This window comes from Pezoporus flaviventris, unplaced genomic scaffold (assembly GCF_033815535.1).
Source record: "Pezoporus flaviventris isolate CSIRO_AGI_PZ_B2104156 unplaced genomic scaffold, CSIRO_AGI_Pfla_v1 ptg000043l, whole genome shotgun sequence".
Lineage (NCBI taxonomy): Eukaryota > Metazoa > Chordata > Aves > Psittaciformes > Psittacidae > Pezoporus > Pezoporus flaviventris.
Genome location: NW_026892591.1, coordinates 2767135 through 2784995, shown reverse-complemented (window position 1 = coordinate 2784995; position 17861 = coordinate 2767135). Strand labels below are relative to the sequence as shown.

At 53.6% G+C, this 17861-nt stretch overlaps 1 protein-coding gene across 1 annotated transcript; it reads left to right on the top strand.

The window, feature by feature from the left end:
• Positions 1-1359: 1359 nt before the first annotated feature.
• UHRF1 (ubiquitin like with PHD and ring finger domains 1) lies at positions 1360-14426 on the top strand. The gene is made up of 17 exons (XM_061466909.1): positions 1360-1510; positions 2392-2554; positions 5123-5386; positions 6066-6238; positions 6614-6829; positions 7376-7482; positions 7654-7840; positions 8529-8652; positions 8740-8847; positions 9426-9530; positions 10390-10496; positions 10951-11113; positions 11211-11348; positions 11723-11834; positions 11955-12112; positions 12287-12385; positions 12919-14426. Exons 1-17 carry the CDS (start codon positions 1416-1418, stop codon positions 13063-13065), a joined length of 2466 nt encoding a protein of 821 aa, XP_061322893.1. The 5' UTR covers positions 1360-1415; the 3' UTR covers positions 13066-14426.
• Positions 14427-17861: the final 3435 nt, after the last annotated feature.

Here is a 17861-nt window from a genome sequence, read left to right as displayed (position 1 = left end):
TACCTGTATGGTGCTTCCTAAATGGATGTGAGATGGTACCCTAATGGGGGGGGGCAATACCTGAAGGAGGGTAGTAAAAGTCTGTCATAGAACTGTCCTGCATCTCAAAACCATGAGGGATGTGGATTCTGCCCTCCTCTGGCAATGGATGTACGTGGGTGGTGGGATGTGGATCCGGATGGGCTGCTCAGCAACACCAGTTGGAACTTCAGGCCAGGACATCCAGTCCTGGGGCGTTCAGACTGGAGCTGGGCCTCAGAAGGGTGAAAACGTGCTTTCCGATGCTCAGCTTTTCCTCCTCCTCCCGACCAGGTCTGCAGCACCCGGGGCCCCTCAGGCTGCAGGGCCTGGGGCTGCCCGAGGGCAAGGCTGAGGCTCCAGTGCAGGCACACAGGGAAGGCTCTGGGCGGAACGGAGCCGAGTGCTGCCTGCCCTGACACACCCCGCACGCATGGGGCTCACCGAGTCCAGGCCAGCGGCTCCCAGCCCGTGACCTCCGGCTTAACCGAGGGATCCCCGTGGAGCCACGACAGGGCAGGAGCAACGCTGAGGTTCCCGCGCTGTGCTCCGTGTGCAGCCGGCACCGCGCTGGGGGCTGCGGATCCCCCCGATCCCTGTTTGGAGGGGCCGGGGCTGGGGGAACTGGGAGAGGCCGCGTTGCCTTTCCCTTGGCGCGCCTCGCGTTCCCTTTGTCCGCAGGTTGCGGGGTCAGCGGAGCTGTTCCGGCAGCGCCCAACCCGCCGCCATTCCCGCTTTTCCAGCCCCGGTGTCTTCCCCCCTTCCCCCTCCCCAGCCACCAATTTCCATGGTTTTAGACTCATTTTGAAGCTGACTTTCCTCGGAAACCTCTCGGTCCCCCCCCTGCTCGCGGTTTCCCCCCTCCCGCGGCACATTTCCCGTGTGCAGTTTTGTACTTTGGGGGGAAAACATCCTCCCGGAGCAGCGCATCCCATCGGCCCCACTCTGCCGGGTCACCCAGGCCATGGGGTCAGCACACGGGCCCCTGGAGCAACCTGGATCTAACGGCCCGGGAAGGGTTAGAGGCCTCTTGCGGATTGTGTGGATTATTCCGGTTATTCGGATTATTCCGGTTATTCGGATTATTCCGTCCCCAGGGGCTGGGGACCCCTGCGGAGGAGCGGCACCGGGTGGCTGTGGGAGGGGGTCACTCGGGTCTCCGTGGCCCTGTTTATGGCTCAATACTGGCTCCCGGTGCCCGCGGGGGTTTCCCGGTACCGGACCCCGTGCTTTGGGAACCGGGGGGGTTCTGCGCCTCTCGGATCCCCGGTGCAGCCCCCGGGGAGCGCCGGTCCCACCGGGTGTCCATGAACCCCCACCCCGAACCTCGATCCCGGCTCCCGGGAGGCGGTGGCGGCGGCCCCGCCCCTCTCGCTCGTTCCCGCCAGGGGCAGCCAATGGGCGGGCGCCCGCGGCGCACGGGGCTTTTCCGCGCCAAACTCCAAAGCCCGCGGAGCGCAGCGCGGCACCGGCCTCCAGCCCCGCCACGCCGGTGAGTCCCGACCGGGACCGGGGGTAACGGGAGGGGAGCGGCCGGAGGGGCTTTGGTCCTCCCCTCCCGACCGTGTCCGTGCCGGGGCTGCTGCGGGAGCGGCTCCGCGGCGCCCAGGCCGATGACAGCTCCCGGGCCTCGGGTCAGCGGCTCCCCGCACCCCGGCCCGGGGCCGGTCTCGGCGGGGCGCGGCCGCTCCGGTGCCGCTCTGCGGGACGCGGCGGGCGGGGGTTGCGGCAGCGGCGCCGACCCCGCTCCGTGCCCCTGCAATGGGGCCGCGGGGCCCCGGTGAGCGGCGGCGCCGGGGAGGGCCGTGGGGGCATCGCCCCGCTTGGCTTCCGGGGGCGATGCGGACGGGGCCGGGGGCACCGCTGACACCCCCGGGGTTTAACACGGGCGGAGCAAAGGGGCTGCCCCGTCCCAGGGCGAGCGCGCGGGCTGCGGGCGCCGGTGCCCTCCGCTGCTTCCCCGCCCAACCCCTCCGGTCCCCCGGGGGCATCGCTCGCACCGGGCCGTCGGGTGGTGACGGCCCCTTTAAGACCCTAGACGCGTCTCATTTGCATGATCTCGCGAGACTTCGCGGGGGCGGTGGGCGGGGCGGTTTCAATTGTGGCGCGAGATGCAGTTGGCGCGCGCCCGCGGAGGGGCAGGGGCGCGGCCCAGAGCCGTTAGGGGTCAGCGTGGGAGGGCCGGGGGGGCGGGGCTAAACCCGCCAGTAACCAATCACCGCCGGAGCCGGTCGGGGTGTTGGCCAATAGGGTAGTGGGGGGGGTGGAAAGGGGGCGTGGCGGCGGGGTGCGCGGTCCCATTGATGCGGTGCCCGGCGGGCCGGTGCCGCGGCTCTCACCCCGATCCGTTCCCGGTGTCCCCGGCGCGAGCAGGACCGGCGCCATGTGGATCCAGGTGCGCACCATGGACGGGAAGGAGACGCACCGCGTGGATTCGCTTTCCAAGCTCACCAAGGTGGAAGGGCTGCGGCTGCGGATACACGAGGTGTTCGGCGTGGAGCCGCACCGGCAGCGGCTCTTCTACCGCGGCAAGCAGGTACCGTCCGACAGCCCCGGCCCCACCGCAGCCGCTCCGCTCCCCCCCCCGCTCCATGTCCCCGCCATCTGGGGAGCGAGAGCTTCATTGACTTGGCTTTAATTGCCCGCAGGCGGGTGCTCTGCTGCCCTCTAGCGACTGCGGCGCTGCGGGCCCCGCTGCCAGGCTCCCCTCTCAGCCGGGCCGGAGGGGTTTTCGTTGTCTCCTCCGTCGAGCCCGTCCCTTTCCTGCCTTGCCGCCGCCGCTGCGATGCCTGCAGGCGCAGCGCTTCCAGGGGTTCCTGCCCTGTGAACTGAGCCCCTCGGGAAGCCGTCAAGAGCCGCTTTTCCCTTGCAGAGTGGGGGAGCAGCTCGTGGCTTCGGAGTTGTTCTGCCTCAAATCGAAATCTCATTGAGTGAAGAACGTGCCGTGACGTTTCGAGCGTGTTCCCCACAGCACCGCAGTTGTACGGCAGCTGTTCTCTTCCCTCGAGTTCGTAATCCCTCAAAATTAACCTTGAACCCAACCACACCAATTTTACAATGCGGTTTTTAATACATTTTCCCAAATACCCTGCTCTCAAATCCATTTTCCAAACTTATTTCCCAAGCACCCTTTTCCATCCCCTGCCCTGCTGAATCTGCACGTAAAGCAACTCCTGTGCCCGTGCTTGGTTGGTCAGAGACGTTTATGGCAGAGGTAGCAGTTCCTTTGGGCTGCAGCTGGAATCCCATAGGATGGGGGGTGTTAGACAATCTCTCCTAGGCTATTTATGCCCCCTTTCCCTCCATTTTAGGGTGATGAGAGCTGGTGGTGCGTTAGAATTAGCAGGTGTGACTGTAGGATATGGAAACACACCTGGAGTAGCTTTAATCTAACAAGCTCGGGTACCAGCAGTAGTGTAAGAGGCTTGTAGGAACGTGTAGCATCTCTGCAGGGCTCGCACCGCCTCCTCTGTTGCACTGGTGTAGTTGTGGGTGCAGTAATTGCCCATTTGTGGCTGTGGATGAAGCGATCGGGGAGGGTTGGTCCTGGGTTTTGCCAGGGCTGCCCTGATGATCTTGTGAGCGGAGCTTTGGAAGTGATAACTTGTTTTGGTGAGGATGCTCTTGCCTGACAAAGACAGCTCCTCCCTGTGCAATTCCAGCACTCCTTCCTTTAGGCGCGGTTTTCCATAGGAACGTTCCCCCCATGGCTTTCAGCCTCCCTTCAGCATCCTCCCCCTGCTGCGCTTCGCCTGTTTGAATCCTTACAAATCCCCCAGTGATGGTGGGAAAAGCCTGGTCCATGCAGAGCCCCACAGCCTTTGTTTGAGGTACGGCCTCGGCTGCGGGTGCCTCTTCCAGCCCATTCCCGGCGCTCCCATGGGTTTGGGGCCGGTGCCTGGGCTCGGCTTTTCCATCCCTGGCAGCACTGGTGCCTCCGGCGCTCCTTGGTGAGACCAGCGCCGTGTTCAGAGCCGAGTCGTGGTCTCTGTGGTGAGAAACGACGGGGTTCAGGTTTGTTCTTGTGCATCTCGAGGAGTTTTCATCTCGGAAAAGCCCAGAGCTCTTCCTGCCCGCTCAGGTTTCCAGGGGTTGTTCCACAGCCGCTTCGTGCCATAAATCAGAGCTGAGTAATCCCAGTGATTCCCACAAAGGGTGAATTTTTGTGGTTTTGCTTTGTTTCCCCCCCCCCCCCGATAGAGAACAAAGCTCAGGGGCTGCTTTTTCTGGTGCTTTGGGCTGGAAGGGGATGATCATTTCCTGTGTAATTTCTTAGTCAGACGTTAAATATGTGGTGAAGCTCTGCCCCTGCTGTGGGCTCCAGCAGGACGGTTTAACTGTGAAGTGGGAGCGCTCCTCGGAGTTCTGGGGAGGGCACGCAGAGGCCTCGTGGTCCTGTGGACTTCTTGCAGGGGCAGGATCCACAGCCAAACCCACAGCCAAAGCCTTGCCAGACAAACCCGCTGACCTAGGAGAGGCTGTGGAACCGGGACGTGCTTGGGGCGAGGGGGCAGTTTCACATTGAATTGAATCTCTTGATTTTACTCTCAATGGGAAACTTGTGTGCTTGCCCAGAGAGAGGCGAGCGATGAGCAATTTGGCTTCTGCCTAATCCCATGTTCAGCAGCGATGCTGTAACCGTCATCCGGAACGTACACGAGTCCAATATAAAGATGAGTCCAAGGTGGTGTTCTGATGTGTCTGAACTAAGGAATAAAGAACTTCCTTGTCAGTTAGTAAGTAGTGTGGAATTACCTTTAAATCCTGATAGGGAATGTAGGGGATCTAGAGTTCTTTGAGTCCTTCCCAGAACTGGTGTCTTGGGAATGTACTGCAAACCCTTTCAGATCTCCTACAACGCTGTGGCTTGCTCTGGGTATTGAGTCTACCGCAGCGTGGAGGTCTTGTTCTCCTGGCTTGCAGAGGGCTGAGGAAAGAACATTTCTATGGTAAGAACAGCGCTCCATATGGATCTGTGGTGCTGAAGTTCAAGCCAAGTTCCTTGTTTGAAAGCCACGTGCTCCGTCTCGGCACGTAGGGACGATGGCAGCGCGATGGGTGGCTCTGCATGCAATAACCGCCTGGTCTCACTGCTTCCCTGCAGATGGAAGACGGTCACTCCCTTTTCGATTACAGCGTCGGCCTCAACGACATCGTGCAGCTCCTGGTGAGACAAAGCCCCGCCGCGCTTCCCGCTGTCAGCAAGGAAAAGGATCCCGAGCTCTCGGACACAGACTCTGGCTGCGGCTCGGGCCAGAGCGAATCCGACAAGAGCTCTCACAACGGCGAGGGTGCCCTGGAACTGGAGGGCCAGCCCGGCACGGCGGCACAGCCCGACTGGAGCGACCCGGGCTTTGGCCTCTATAAGGTGAGGGGTTCCCGGGAGCTGCACCCGGATGGGAATTGCTCTTTGATGGGGAAGTGACTTTTGTGCCCTCATTCTGTGGGTACTGCTTTTCCGTTTCTTAACCCCTGCACCACCAAGCCGTTCACTGCCTCGTGTTGTAGGTCAGAATGCTTTATTTTTCATGTTATCCTTTTAACTACAACGACAAAACTGACTTCATTTGAATCGGAAGCATTCTGAGGGCCCGTTTTGATTTAAAAACTCTGAATCGTTCCAACCTGGGAGTCGCTGCCTTTGTCAAAGCTGAAACTTCCTTGAATGAACAAAAGAAAATCTCAGCCAGCTGTGCAGAATCCCTTTACCTGCCTGTTTCAGTGGATTTTATTGCAGACCTAGTGCTGCCTTTGCCAGACTATGAGCTAGACCCTTGGGAAGTCTGTTACAGACTGCCTGATAAGGGTTTGTGCTAGATAAGAAGCCTGCTTGTGCTCCTGTTGGTGCAGAATGGATATTTAGCCTTAGGGGCTCAACCTGTATTTCGGTTGGGATTGGAAGGGTGAAGGAGATCTAAATTTTTATGATGATCTGTGAAATATCTTGATCATGGGGTTCTTGGGATGATTCAGTCCTTAATAGCCTTGGAAATGAATGCTTCATTGGAAAGCCCATTTGAGTGAGCCGTGTCCTTTGCTTTGTGTAGATCAATGACCTGGTCGACGCTCGAGATATGAACATGGGGGCATGGTTTGAAGCCCAGGTTGTAAATGTAAGCAGAAAAAAACCCGCAAGTGCATCCGCTGAGAGCTGCTCAGATCCTGAGCAGCCGAGAGCCATTCCTGAAGAAGATGTAATATACCACGTGAAGTATGAAGAGTGAGTTTGGTTCCCTTCTTGTCCATTTGGAGCATGACGTGGATGGGAAATTTGACTGTAGAGCTCCACAGGGTAAACCAGAACTGGGCTGGTGCAGTAACTGAGCCCTGTGAGCTGTAAGTTTGTCTTACAGCTGGAATTCCAGGGGGTTGGAATCAGGTTTTTAGAACTATGAAATGCTGTTATCCAAGTCTGAAGTGGGATACAATAGCAGCAGAGCCAGAGTGCCCCATTCTGGCTGTGTCTGAGTGGGAAATTGCATGTTGCATCAGCTCATAAATTGACCTGTCTGGATAAAATCCATCACTTGGAACAGCTGTGATGTTGAATCTGATTTTCCTTCTCTGTCCCTCAATGCCTTCCCTCTGCTCCAAGCTATCCAGAGAATGGAGTTGTGCAGTTGGGTTCCAATGATGTACGGGCTCGTGCACGGACTATTCTGAAGTGGCACCAGCTGGAAGTGGGGCAGGTGGTGATGGTCAACTACAACCCCGATGAGCCAAAGGAGAGAGGGTTCTGGTACGATGCAGAGATCCTGCAGAAAAGAGAAATGAAAATGATCAAGGAGATAAATGCAAAGATATTACTTGGGTAAGCAAACTGTAAGGTGGAATAAACCGAATGCTCTGCTTAAGCTTTTAACTCGGAGCGACTCCTCAAAAATGCTGCTGCAGTTGCAGGGCATGCGCAATGCAAGCTGTGGAGTCATGGAGTGCCCCGTGTTTGCGAGGAGGCAGAGACTTGTTTGCTGTGTTATTTCAGTAATTTTCACAGGGTTGCCAGAATGTTCCTCTTTTTCCCTCTCCCCGCAGTGATTTTGACTTTGAAACTATAAAATCTGAGAAGAATCAGTCTGAAATTCATTTCTGGGGTAGAACAGTCACTAATGCTGACTGGAATGCTACAGGTGCTGGAGTTTGTTAAAACAAAAAGGGTTTTACACGTGAATTGCATGAAGGGGATGGGATTCGTGGTGATGCTGTTGTGCCACTGGCCCAGCTCACGTGGTGCTGTAGTGGGTTTTGTGTGGCACAGGACTAAAGACACATCATGCACGTTGCTGAGGAGCCTCCACAGCTGTGAACTCTGCTGCTGTCACAGGCTCACCTTTCAGACTTTCCTCCCTTCTCCTCACAGGGATGCCGGGGATTCCTTGAATGACTGCAGAATTATATTAGTGGATGAAATCTATAAAATAGAAGAGCCAGGCAGTGCTTGCCCACTTACTGCTCCTCCAGCAAAACGTGAGTGCTGCGTGGTTCTCGTGTCTCAGTCTTACCTTGGGGATGTTCTGATTGTCTTTGTGAGGTCTGAGGCTTCCAGGACCCCCGCAGTTGTGCCACCTCTGTCCGTTCCCAGTGTATCTCGGTCCCTTCTGGAGCCTGAAGGGGGCTGTGGTTTCTTTCTGCTCACAGGCCGCATTGGACCTGTGTGTAAAGCTTGCAAGGACAACCCGAACAAGACGTGCAGAATCTGTGCTTGCCACATCTGTGGAGGTAAACAAGATCCAGAGAAACAGCTCATGTGTGACGAGTGTGATATGGCTTTCCACATCTACTGCCTCAGCCCTCCCCTCAGCAGCATACCAGACGATGAGGACTGGTGAGTTCTGTGTCTGTGGTGCTGCAGTTACTGTCTGATTAGGAGCAGAAGGCGAGGGCTTCGTGCTGCCCTTAGGTGGCAATATCGTGTCTGTAGAGCTCAGGAGATGCTTGTGTGGTTGGGTGTTTTGGAAGGACTTTGTAGCGTTTCTTGAGCATCAGTTTAGTCAGAGCATGTTCGAAGCCAGTGGCTTTCCAAGTTCTTTTGCTAGTTTTGGGATCTCTATACCTGTCAGAGAAGAGGAGCTACCTATAAACTGCAAGCCTGATGCCAAGAGCCTTAACTTGTGTCATGGTTTTTATGGGCTGCTTACAGGTAGTCTGCAGCTCTGTCACCACATCAGGCCGGTGATACATACTCTGACCTGCAATATATATGGTGACAGATATACAGAGACAGATAATGCAATACATCTGCCTCTATGCATATAGATAGCAATGTACGTACATACTGTGTTGTTCCTTGTCCCGTTTCAGCATTTTATACAAGGATTTTATGGTACAGCTGATTTCCTGCCACACCTGCAATGGTTTAGGAGCTTGTGTAAAGCACTAGCTAATGCCAGTGTAATTCCAGCAGGGAGAGTTGCTTTGGTGTCCTGTCTAGTCTGTAACATAACTCAGTGTGTTTTGAGGAAATTCTCTGTCAATGTAAGGCTTTGCTACTTTTCATTGACTGGTGACTTTAGGTATTGCCCTGAATGTCGAAATGATGCAAGTGAGGTGGTTTTAGCAGGAGAGAGATTAAAAGACAGTAAAAAGAAACAAAAGATGGCATCTGCTAATTCATCCTCGCGGAGAGACTGGGGCAAGGTCAGTTCAAAAGCTGTTTTCTTTTGAAGCATAGCGTGTGTTAGTTCCCCGTCGTTCTTGGCTGATGGGTCTTGCTCCTTGGAACAGGGCATGGCGTGTGTCGGTCGCACAAAGGAATGCACCATTGTCCCCTCGAACCACTACGGACCGATTCCTGGGATTCCGGTTGGCACCATGTGGAAGTTCAGAGTGCAGGTAGGAAGGCAGATCCGGGCCTGAGCCCCGTAGGGAAAAATGGGAACGATCCAGCTCTTAGGAGAAACCTGAAACAGTTAAATCTTGGAGCGTGTGTCGCTGGGTATGTAAGCGCAGAAAGCGAAGAACTTGGGCTTTGTGTCGCTCAAGTGTTCCATAACTAATGGTGCATTGTCCAGGCGTTCCAAGGGTGTGTTTGGGTTTTTCAGTGCTTTTTGGTAACTCAGAAACCCTCACCCAAACCTATTTGTTTCCAATAGTTTGTCCTGGATGTGTGTGGTGCCTCCCACTTGTTCTGGTGAGGGTCTCTCTCAAACACCCACGTTGAACAGGTTGTTTTCTCATCTTGTTAGAACACTGGGGAAGAAAAAGCACTGACCTGTCCAGAGCCTGTTCTCAAGTGTTGGGTATCAGAAGTCTTCTAAATCCAGCACAGTGTTGAGAACGTGCTTTCACCCTGCTCATGTGCAAACCAGAGCTGTGGTAGTACTGTCAGTGACCTTGGTTCCAAGACCAGGGGCAGCTATGCTGGTTGTAGCCTGTGGGCAGCAGTGACCAAGCAAAGGTTTCCCTTTCAGGTGAGTGAATCCGGCGTTCACAGGCCTCACGTTGCGGGGATCCATGGCAGGAGTAACGATGGTGCCTACTCCTTGGTGCTGGCAGGGGGCTATGAAGATGACATAGTAAGTGAACCTTGCTTAGTTTTGTCTGAGAGCCAAACTAACTTGTTCCAACAAAGACTTTTCCTTAGTTCCTTTTTTACATTCTCTATGGGGCACATCACGTCCCCATCTTGACGATACTTAAGCAAATGGAAAGGACAATCCAGTCACGTTTGCCAAGCTGAGAAACGGGGTCCCTGGAATTAAGTTCAATGTCTATTTGTCAGCTTTTATTCCAGGAGTCCTGAGCTGCCTCCCTGGGGTCTCTGTCACACCCACAGCTTGAACAGTCTCCTGGTATATTCTGCCTGAGCTTGGTGTGTCAAAGGACACACAAGGAACAAAACCAGGCAACAAAGTCCTACTTTGATTACATGTCTTGGTTCTGCCAGTCAAACCAAGCCCTTGGGAGGCTGTGCCAGGCTCTGCTCTTCATTCGTGCAGGCACTGCTACATCACCAGCCCGTGCTGCCTTACCCTGACCGCAGCCTGGTAAAGCTCATGTAGAACAGCCACGCACCAATGTAGCCATTCTAAGTCTTATTTCTGAGTGCAAGGGCAGGTAACTTGTGCCTCAGCACTTGCACTGTTATTACATGATTCTCATGTGGAGCATGCCCCTGCGCTTCCAGGCTGGTTCTGTGTGAGCAGCACAGAGCTCTTTGGGCACTGTTTGGGGGTGTGACAACAACAGTTGTCACCCTGAGTCCTCTCTGACAATCTAAGGGAGCACCACGGACTTAAGCAAGGCTGGGAGATAAAGGGAGGAAGCGTCTTTCCTTTTCTGAGAATACAGCATTAAAGCTGCTTGATTAAAAACTCACCTGCTTTTGTTGAATGATCTTTGTGAATGTGTCGAAACCATCCATATACGTTTCAGGATCATGGAAATTCCTTCACATATACAGGGAGCGGAGGGCGCGATCTGTCTGGGAACAAACGCACAGCGGAACAGTCTTGTGATCAAAAACTCACCAACATGAACAGGTCAGTGCCGTTAGCGCTCCATTTCTGACCTCAGAGCTGGCAGTCTGTCACCCTGAGAAGCTCTTTGTCCTGTTTGCATCAAAAGGAATTGGCTAAATGGAAAAAATGGTGAGAACTGGGTTTCCACTATTGTCTTTAGGCTGCAGATCAGCTGCAAGATGGGAATGCTTCTTACAGGGCACTGTAAGTGAAACAGGATCGTAAATGGTCCTAATCTCAGATTTAATATTGACTGAAACTTAAGGACTGGAGGAGTAAATTAGAGTAGAAGTTTTCCTACTGTCTCCTGAAGACCTTTTAGCCACTGGTCACTTGTCATTCTGAACCGTTGCTCTTACGAGTAAGTGTGGACTCGAGTGGAGGAGGTTGTCCGTGAATAATCAGTATATTTAAACGTGGTCCGCAGTCAGGAGGCTCCCACTGTTCCTAGTGTTGACTGGGCTTTCTTTTCCAGAGCTCTGGCTCTGAACTGCAGTGCCCCCATCAATGATAAAAATGGAGCTGAAGCCAAGGACTGGAGAGCTGGAAAGCCAGTCCGAGTGGTGAGGAATGTGAAAGGTGGCAAACACAGTAAATACGCTCCTGTAGAAGGGAACAGATATGATGGAATATATAAGGTAAGAAGGATCTGAATTCTTTTACTGAATTAGGGGGAGATAATTTGGCTCTCAAGGGGTTTTGATGGTGTGTGATGGACCTGACTGACTTTTTTAGGTTGTGAAATACTGGCCTGAGACAGGGAAATCTGGATTTTTAGTGTGGCGTTACTTACTTAGGAGGGATGACGAAGAACCTGCTCCTTGGACCAAGGAAGGAAAGGACAGGATGAAAAAGCTTGGCCTAACCATGCAGGTACTCTTTTGGAACATTCTTGGGGTTACCCTTGGCAATGAACTTGATGGAGAGAAGGAACTTTTCCATCGTATGTTCTTACTGAGGATTATCCTTGTGTAAGAATCAAGACAGGCCCCCCTTACGCTGAGGGGGAAGCAGTGCTTTCAGTCTTGTGGGTTGTTTGTGGGGTTTTTAGGAAGCTAAATGAACAAAACTCCTGTTTTATTCCTTATAGAATTTCTCTAGTCTAGCTGCTTTGAAAGAGCTGGGATCAGTTGTTAGGCAGAGAACCCCGGGAGAAGCTCTCCAGAGGTTGTTCTGCTGACCTGTAACAATCTGAGTCTAAACTGGTGTTGTGCATTGGGTCCTTTTTGTTCTCTGTTTTCCTGCAGTATCCTGAAGGGTATCTGGAAGCTGTTGCAAACAAAGATAAGGAAAAAGAGAATAATGGAGATGATGAGTTTGATACCCCAGGGAAAGGAAAGAGGAAAAGGAAATCAGCAGGTTTGTGGAGTAGGCAAGTGGATAGAGAAAGCCTTGTAGGTTTTTGTGCATTTTACCTGGTTACTCTTTTCTGGTTGCTTTTTGTTTGGGTGTCTAAAAAATTGTTGTGTTTTCTTTTAGGTGGGGAGGAAAAACTCATGACCTCTCCTACGGGGACTCCAAAGAAAACGAAAGTTGAGCCATACAAATTGACAGCTCAGCAGAAATCTCTTATAAAAAATGATGAAGCCAATGAAAAGCTGTGGAATGGAGTACTAGAAGCTCTCAAAGATGGACCGGTATACCATGGGGCTCTCTTTTTATCCCCCCAAAATAGAGACAACTAATACTGTTGTACCTAGACACAAACCTCTTGGCTGCTTTAAAGAAACAGCTGCAGACCCAGAGTGGGCTGTGGGGTTGTTTCTTTCAGAGGTGGTAGCAATAACTTGATGCACTTGTTCTCTTGACAGAAATTTCTGAGTAAAGTGGAAGAGGCCTTCTTGTGTATCTGCTGTCAGGAGGTTGTGTTCCGGCCGGTCACAACTGTGTGCCAGCACAACGTGTGCAAGGTGAGCAGCTGAACTCTCCTGTTGAGCATCCCCCACCTCCTGGGGCAACCCGTGCCAGTGTTTTACCATCTTAAAAGGCTCTTCTGCGTAGAAAAGTCTGCTTTAAAGAAAGTTCCAATGTTCTATTGCTACTCTGATTCTTGTCAAAGATGACCAGAGCTCTGTGGGCGCAGTCATGCCACAGTGTGGCAGAGCCTGGGGGGTTTTGTTTTGTTCTTTTGAAGACAGATGCGTTTTTGCAGAAGTTCCAATGGTCTTTAGCAGCTGCAGGAGAATTCTTGCTCTTTAGAAATGCCATTGAACCAACTACCTCTGACCCCTAAGTAGTGTCCATGACTGAGATGCTCCATTGAAATACATGTAATAAAGCAGCTTGCATGCATCACTCTTGGCTTTTCTCACCTCTTGTCAGTACTTGGGTGAACCAGGATCTACTTTTCCACCCTGGTTCACTTCCTTCTCTCCGGGGGGGTTTGTAGATCAAGCTGCAGTGCATTTTTCTCTCCCTCTTAACCAATTTTGTCCTGCACCAGGATTGTTTGGATCGATCCTTCAAAGCCGATGTGTACAGTTGTCCTGCCTGTCGCTACGACCTGGGCAAAAACTACAGCATGCACGTGAATGAAACGCTGCAGACCATCCTCACTCAGCTCTTCCCTGGATATGGCAATGGACGGTGATTCTGTAAAGCACTTCTCATTTTCTTTTGTGCAAGCTTCTTAATGGGTTTTCAATGGGCTTAATTTAAAAAGAGAAACAAGTAGTCTGTGTTCTCCCAGACCCCCGAAAAGGCTTTAAAGTCTTCCTTATTTGGGAAAAAACCCAAACTATAAAGTTTAAGGAAAATCCTTTTGTATGTCCGTGGGTTTTGTTTTTGTTCTAAACATTGAATTTTTGCATTTTTTGTTTTTCTTTTCTCCCCCTCAAACTTGTCACCCATCAGCACAGAATGATCATGCTTATTTTCAAAAGGATTTCAAGTGCTTCCAGTCAGGCCACTAAAGATTAGGAAAGGTCTCAGAGTGCCCCCTCTGCCCCCTCTCTTTTCTTATTGTATTTGAAATTTTATTCCCAAAAAATGGCTTGGTTGCTAGAACAATCTTCAGTGTTTGGGGATTTGGCCATAAAGGTAGACTTGGGCATCACCTTGGCAGCAGTTTGGATGTTCCTTTTGTACGTGATGGCTCCTGGCTTGTGATCTTTTAACCACAAGTGGGTATTTGTTACATATTTTTGTAAAGAACTGGGTTTTAGACATTTGACAAACTTCTCAAAAGCCATTTCCTGCTAATTTTGTATCTCAAACAAATGAAGCTGCTTGCGGATAGCCAAGTAGCTGGAGCAATATGAAGTACTACCTCAGCTGGGCTTCTTTCTTACTTGGGAACTGTTGGTTCAGCCGGGTGCTGTTTTCTCTCCAGAAATGCCATTATGGAATATACTAAAGCCATTCTTAAGTGCCTTTTGTCCTTTTGCTGAAAGACTGGGCTCTGAATCACCACGTATTATCTATTTTTTCATAAGCACTGAATCTTTTAAACTTGCCAACCGGATTTTAATCTTTGGTTAAAACACAACACTGTAGCTGTACGTGATTAGTACGAATTTGCTGCCGTTCAGGTTTCCTCCTAATGCTAGGTGTATTATGGTAACGTCAGTCTTTTTTTACTTCTTTTTGCTGCGTTTCTACCTGGAAATGGAGAATAACCAATTCTGACTTTTCTATGAACCATTTTTTTACTGTACATGACCCCGAGAAGGCCTCGCTTTTGTGAATGGGTTGTCTTTTTCTACCATTACCAAAGTTTGCAGTTTAATACCTCAACAAGACAGGGATGTTTTTTTAATCACACTTTACTGCAGACAGACTGGAACAAATGTGCCTATTTTTGGTTTTCTTAACGCTTACTCTTCTTAAAATTACGTTAATATACTAGGGGGGAAAAAAGCAAATGTTTTATAGGTTTTTGTGCTGAATTTGTCAATTTTTTGTACAATGTGCAAGTTGAAGTTCTCAAAATAAATATCTTTTCTGATGAAAGTGTTGCCTGTAATTCCTTCTGAAATGGGCGTCCTCATTGCTAGTGCAGGGATTTGTATTTCTGTTCCATTCTGCTAAGCTTTTTCTAAGACCTATTGTTTTCATTATGACTTTTCATTAAAAAGAAATAGGGGAAAACACTAATTTGCTATTATTCTAGGCACCACTGATGTTATGTTCGACTAGAAACAGGGAGATTCCCCGCATCCCTCTCTTTTGGGGGCATAACTTCCGTTAGAGTTCCACAGTACTGAGATCCCAAGGATCACCTGGCAATGGGAATTGTCTGCACATTGATGGAATAAAGCCAAACCTGTTCCAAGTGCCACGGAGCGTATGGGAGGTGTTTACAGCAAGGAGTGGGAGCATCTCTGTCAACTTCCCAAGGCAGAGAAGTACATTTAAACACTGAGGTTTCCATAGACAAGTGCAGATAAAGTAAATGAAGAAGACTTCAAGGCAGTCAAGATGTTGAAAACGAGAGCTGTGAAATTAAGCAGCAGTTTAATCTGCCCTTTTTAGAATGAGTTAATTTTAAGGTTGCTGTTAACATTAAATGCTTATTATTTAAATTTATTTAAATTTCACTGGAACTGCCCTTCCACATTTTATTCTGGGGTAAGAATTTGGGGTGAGCGGCTGAAATTGAGGAAATGTCTGTGCATTGGAATGGAAAAGACCCCCTTGCAATGACCTCCTTGGTCCATTGGTTTTGGTATTTGGAAGCCAAACCGGGTTTTGCTCTGTAGGTTTCAGTGTTGGTGTTTATTTAGCATGAATTAGAATGGCTGCAAATCAGCTGCTTTGTAATTCTGGGCTTGCAGGTCTTAACATAAAGCTCTACAAGGGAAATGACTGCGATAAAGTGAGCTGGGGTGTGGAGGGGAAGGGATTGTGGGATTTAATGGCAGAGATTATTAGTAGGATGCTACTTCCTTTCCTGTACGTACTTGTCTGGAGTAAATATCCAATATGGGATGTGATAAAATGTGTTTTGTGGATCAGGAAGCGAGAATAACCACACTGATAAAAGGGAAAATAACCCAGTCAAGGATGTCCTTCCTATTTTGGGAATTCCCACAGCCAGAAGCCATGGGCTGGAGTTTAATTGAGTGCAAATTAAAAGATGCCCCTGATATTCCTTCATCGTGGCAGGTTCCTGTGGTCCTGTAATTGCAGGCACGCTGAAGAGCGGCTGCTGTGGGGATGGCGACGAGGTGATGGGAGCTGCATTGCACGGAGGGAGCAGGACACGTGCGGGAGCAGGTCCCGGGTAGGGGCTGGAACCGGGCTGCCGGGATGTGATGGTACCACCGCGTCCTCTGGGCAGGAAGGGAACAAGCTGCAGGTAGATCCCAGGGCTCTCACAGAATGCGCTGGGCGATGCAGCCGACCTGGAGCACCGGCAGGAGCTGGGGAACGTTCCTGGGGTCCATGAGGGGCCTCAAACATGGCCAAGAGCTGGAGCGCACCCGGCTCCAGGCTGTGGTGTCCATTTCTCTCACAGAATCATGGACTAGCTCGGGTTGGAAGGGACCTTGAGCTCAGCCAGTTCCAACCCCCTGCCATGGGCAGGGACACCGAGGTGTCAGGGGGCTGGAACCGGCTGAGCTCAAGGTCCCTTCCAACCCGACCTAGTCTATGGCTCTACGTCGCCCACGGCTCTGTCACGAGGCGCTGCGCTCCCCCTGGGGCCGCTCCTCCCGTCACGGTGCCGGCACCGGGGCGATGAGAGCGGGGAAACCCCAGCGTCCCCACAGCGCCCGGGCCATCTTTAACACCTTCGTCCTGACCCCGCCCGGGCGGCCCTGGGGCTCCGGGCCTGCGACAGCGCCGAGTGCCCCAGCGAGGGGCAAGGTCGGGCCCGGGAGCGGGCAGGGAGCGGGCAGGGAGCGGGACCCCAGCGCGGCCGCCATGAAGCGGGGGGGGGGCCGGGGCCGTTCCCGCCCCCCATTGGCGCAGCGCGGCCGCAGCCCCCCCCCCCCCCGCCTCCCCCCCCCGCGCGCGGCTGTGCGGCTCCTCACGTACTCACCGCCGCGCGCCCCCCGCCGGAGCGCGGAGCGGCGCGGCGCTTGACGGGCACCCCGCTCTGCCTATCACAGCCCGCCGTGCCTCCCTCTCCTCCAATAGCGAGCAAGGGCGGGCCGCCGTCTCCCTCTAGGCGCGTCTCATTGGCGGAAAGCGTCGGCAAGACGTGACAGAGCGCGGCTGCTCCGCCTATTGCTGGGCGTGCCGTTACCCGGAGCAACGCGCCAATCAACAGCTGCACTCGCCTTGTTGTTCAGTGAACAGCGCCGCCATGGGCCGGGGCCGCCGCTCCTCAGCGGCGCAGCGCCCAATCGCGATGAAGGTGGTGGCGGCAGCAGCCAACGAGCGCGGCGAGGAGGCGGGCGGCAGGTGCTGGCCGCGGGGCGCTGCGCTCTCCTCACAGCCCCCCTTCCGCCCCGGCCTCAGCGCCGGGCCGCTCAGCGCTCCGCTGACGGGGAGCCCGGTGCCGCCGCCGCCTCAACCTCAGCCGCCGCCGCTGCAGCCGAGCGGTGCCGCCCGCGGGCCCAGGTATGGGGGAGACCGGCGCTTGTCCCCCTCTTTCTCCCCGCCGGGCCCTGCCGCTGCCTGCGGCTCCACCCCCGGACCGCGGCGCCGGAGCCCCCGCCGCTCGGCGCTGCCCACCCCTCAGGGCGCCGGGCTTCGTCCCTGTCCTTCCCCGTTCCCCACCACCTCTCCTTAGCGGTGGGCCCTGGCTATGCCTCTCCCTTCCGGACGGCCCGCCGCGCCTCCCTCCTCCGGCTGGCCCTCCTCTGCTTCACGGCCCGGCCTTCGGTGGCCGGAGGGACCGGTCTGTGCGGCCAGGGGCCGGGCCGGGCCCTCCGTGGCCCGCTTCTCTGTGCCCTCCGCCCGCTTTGTCTTGGGGCGGCGCGGTGGGGGCCCCCCGAAACCCCGATCCCGCAATCGTCCCCGCCGTGTCCCCCCACCGGGCACCCGCCCCGGCCCAGGCCCGGTGTCCGCGGAAGGTTCCTCCGTGTTTCAGCGCAGGATCTCGGGGGGGGGGAGAGGCTGCTCAGGGTGGTCCCTTTCCCCGTCCCCCGGTACCGGCAGCCGGGGTTCGTTCACCGCGGTGGGGGGGGTGGGGGTGTTCGTGCTGTGCTGTTCGAGCTCCCGGTCGGGGGTTTACAGTGAGAGGTGGGCGGCTGAAAGCTGCGTCCGTGATCCTGTGCTCATCGCCGGCAGTGCGCAGCAGGCCCGCGGGGAGAAAACCCGGGGCAAGAGCAGAACATCTGCTCTTTTTCTCTGTTTCCCCCCTCTCTTTCAGAGGCTGTCAAATTTTAGGGCTAAACCTCAATCTTTTCCTCTTTTTACTTTTATTTTTTGCAATATTCCTGCCGTGTCGAACCGCGGGGTCCCCTGCCCAGTCCCGAGCACAGAACCTTGCAGGGT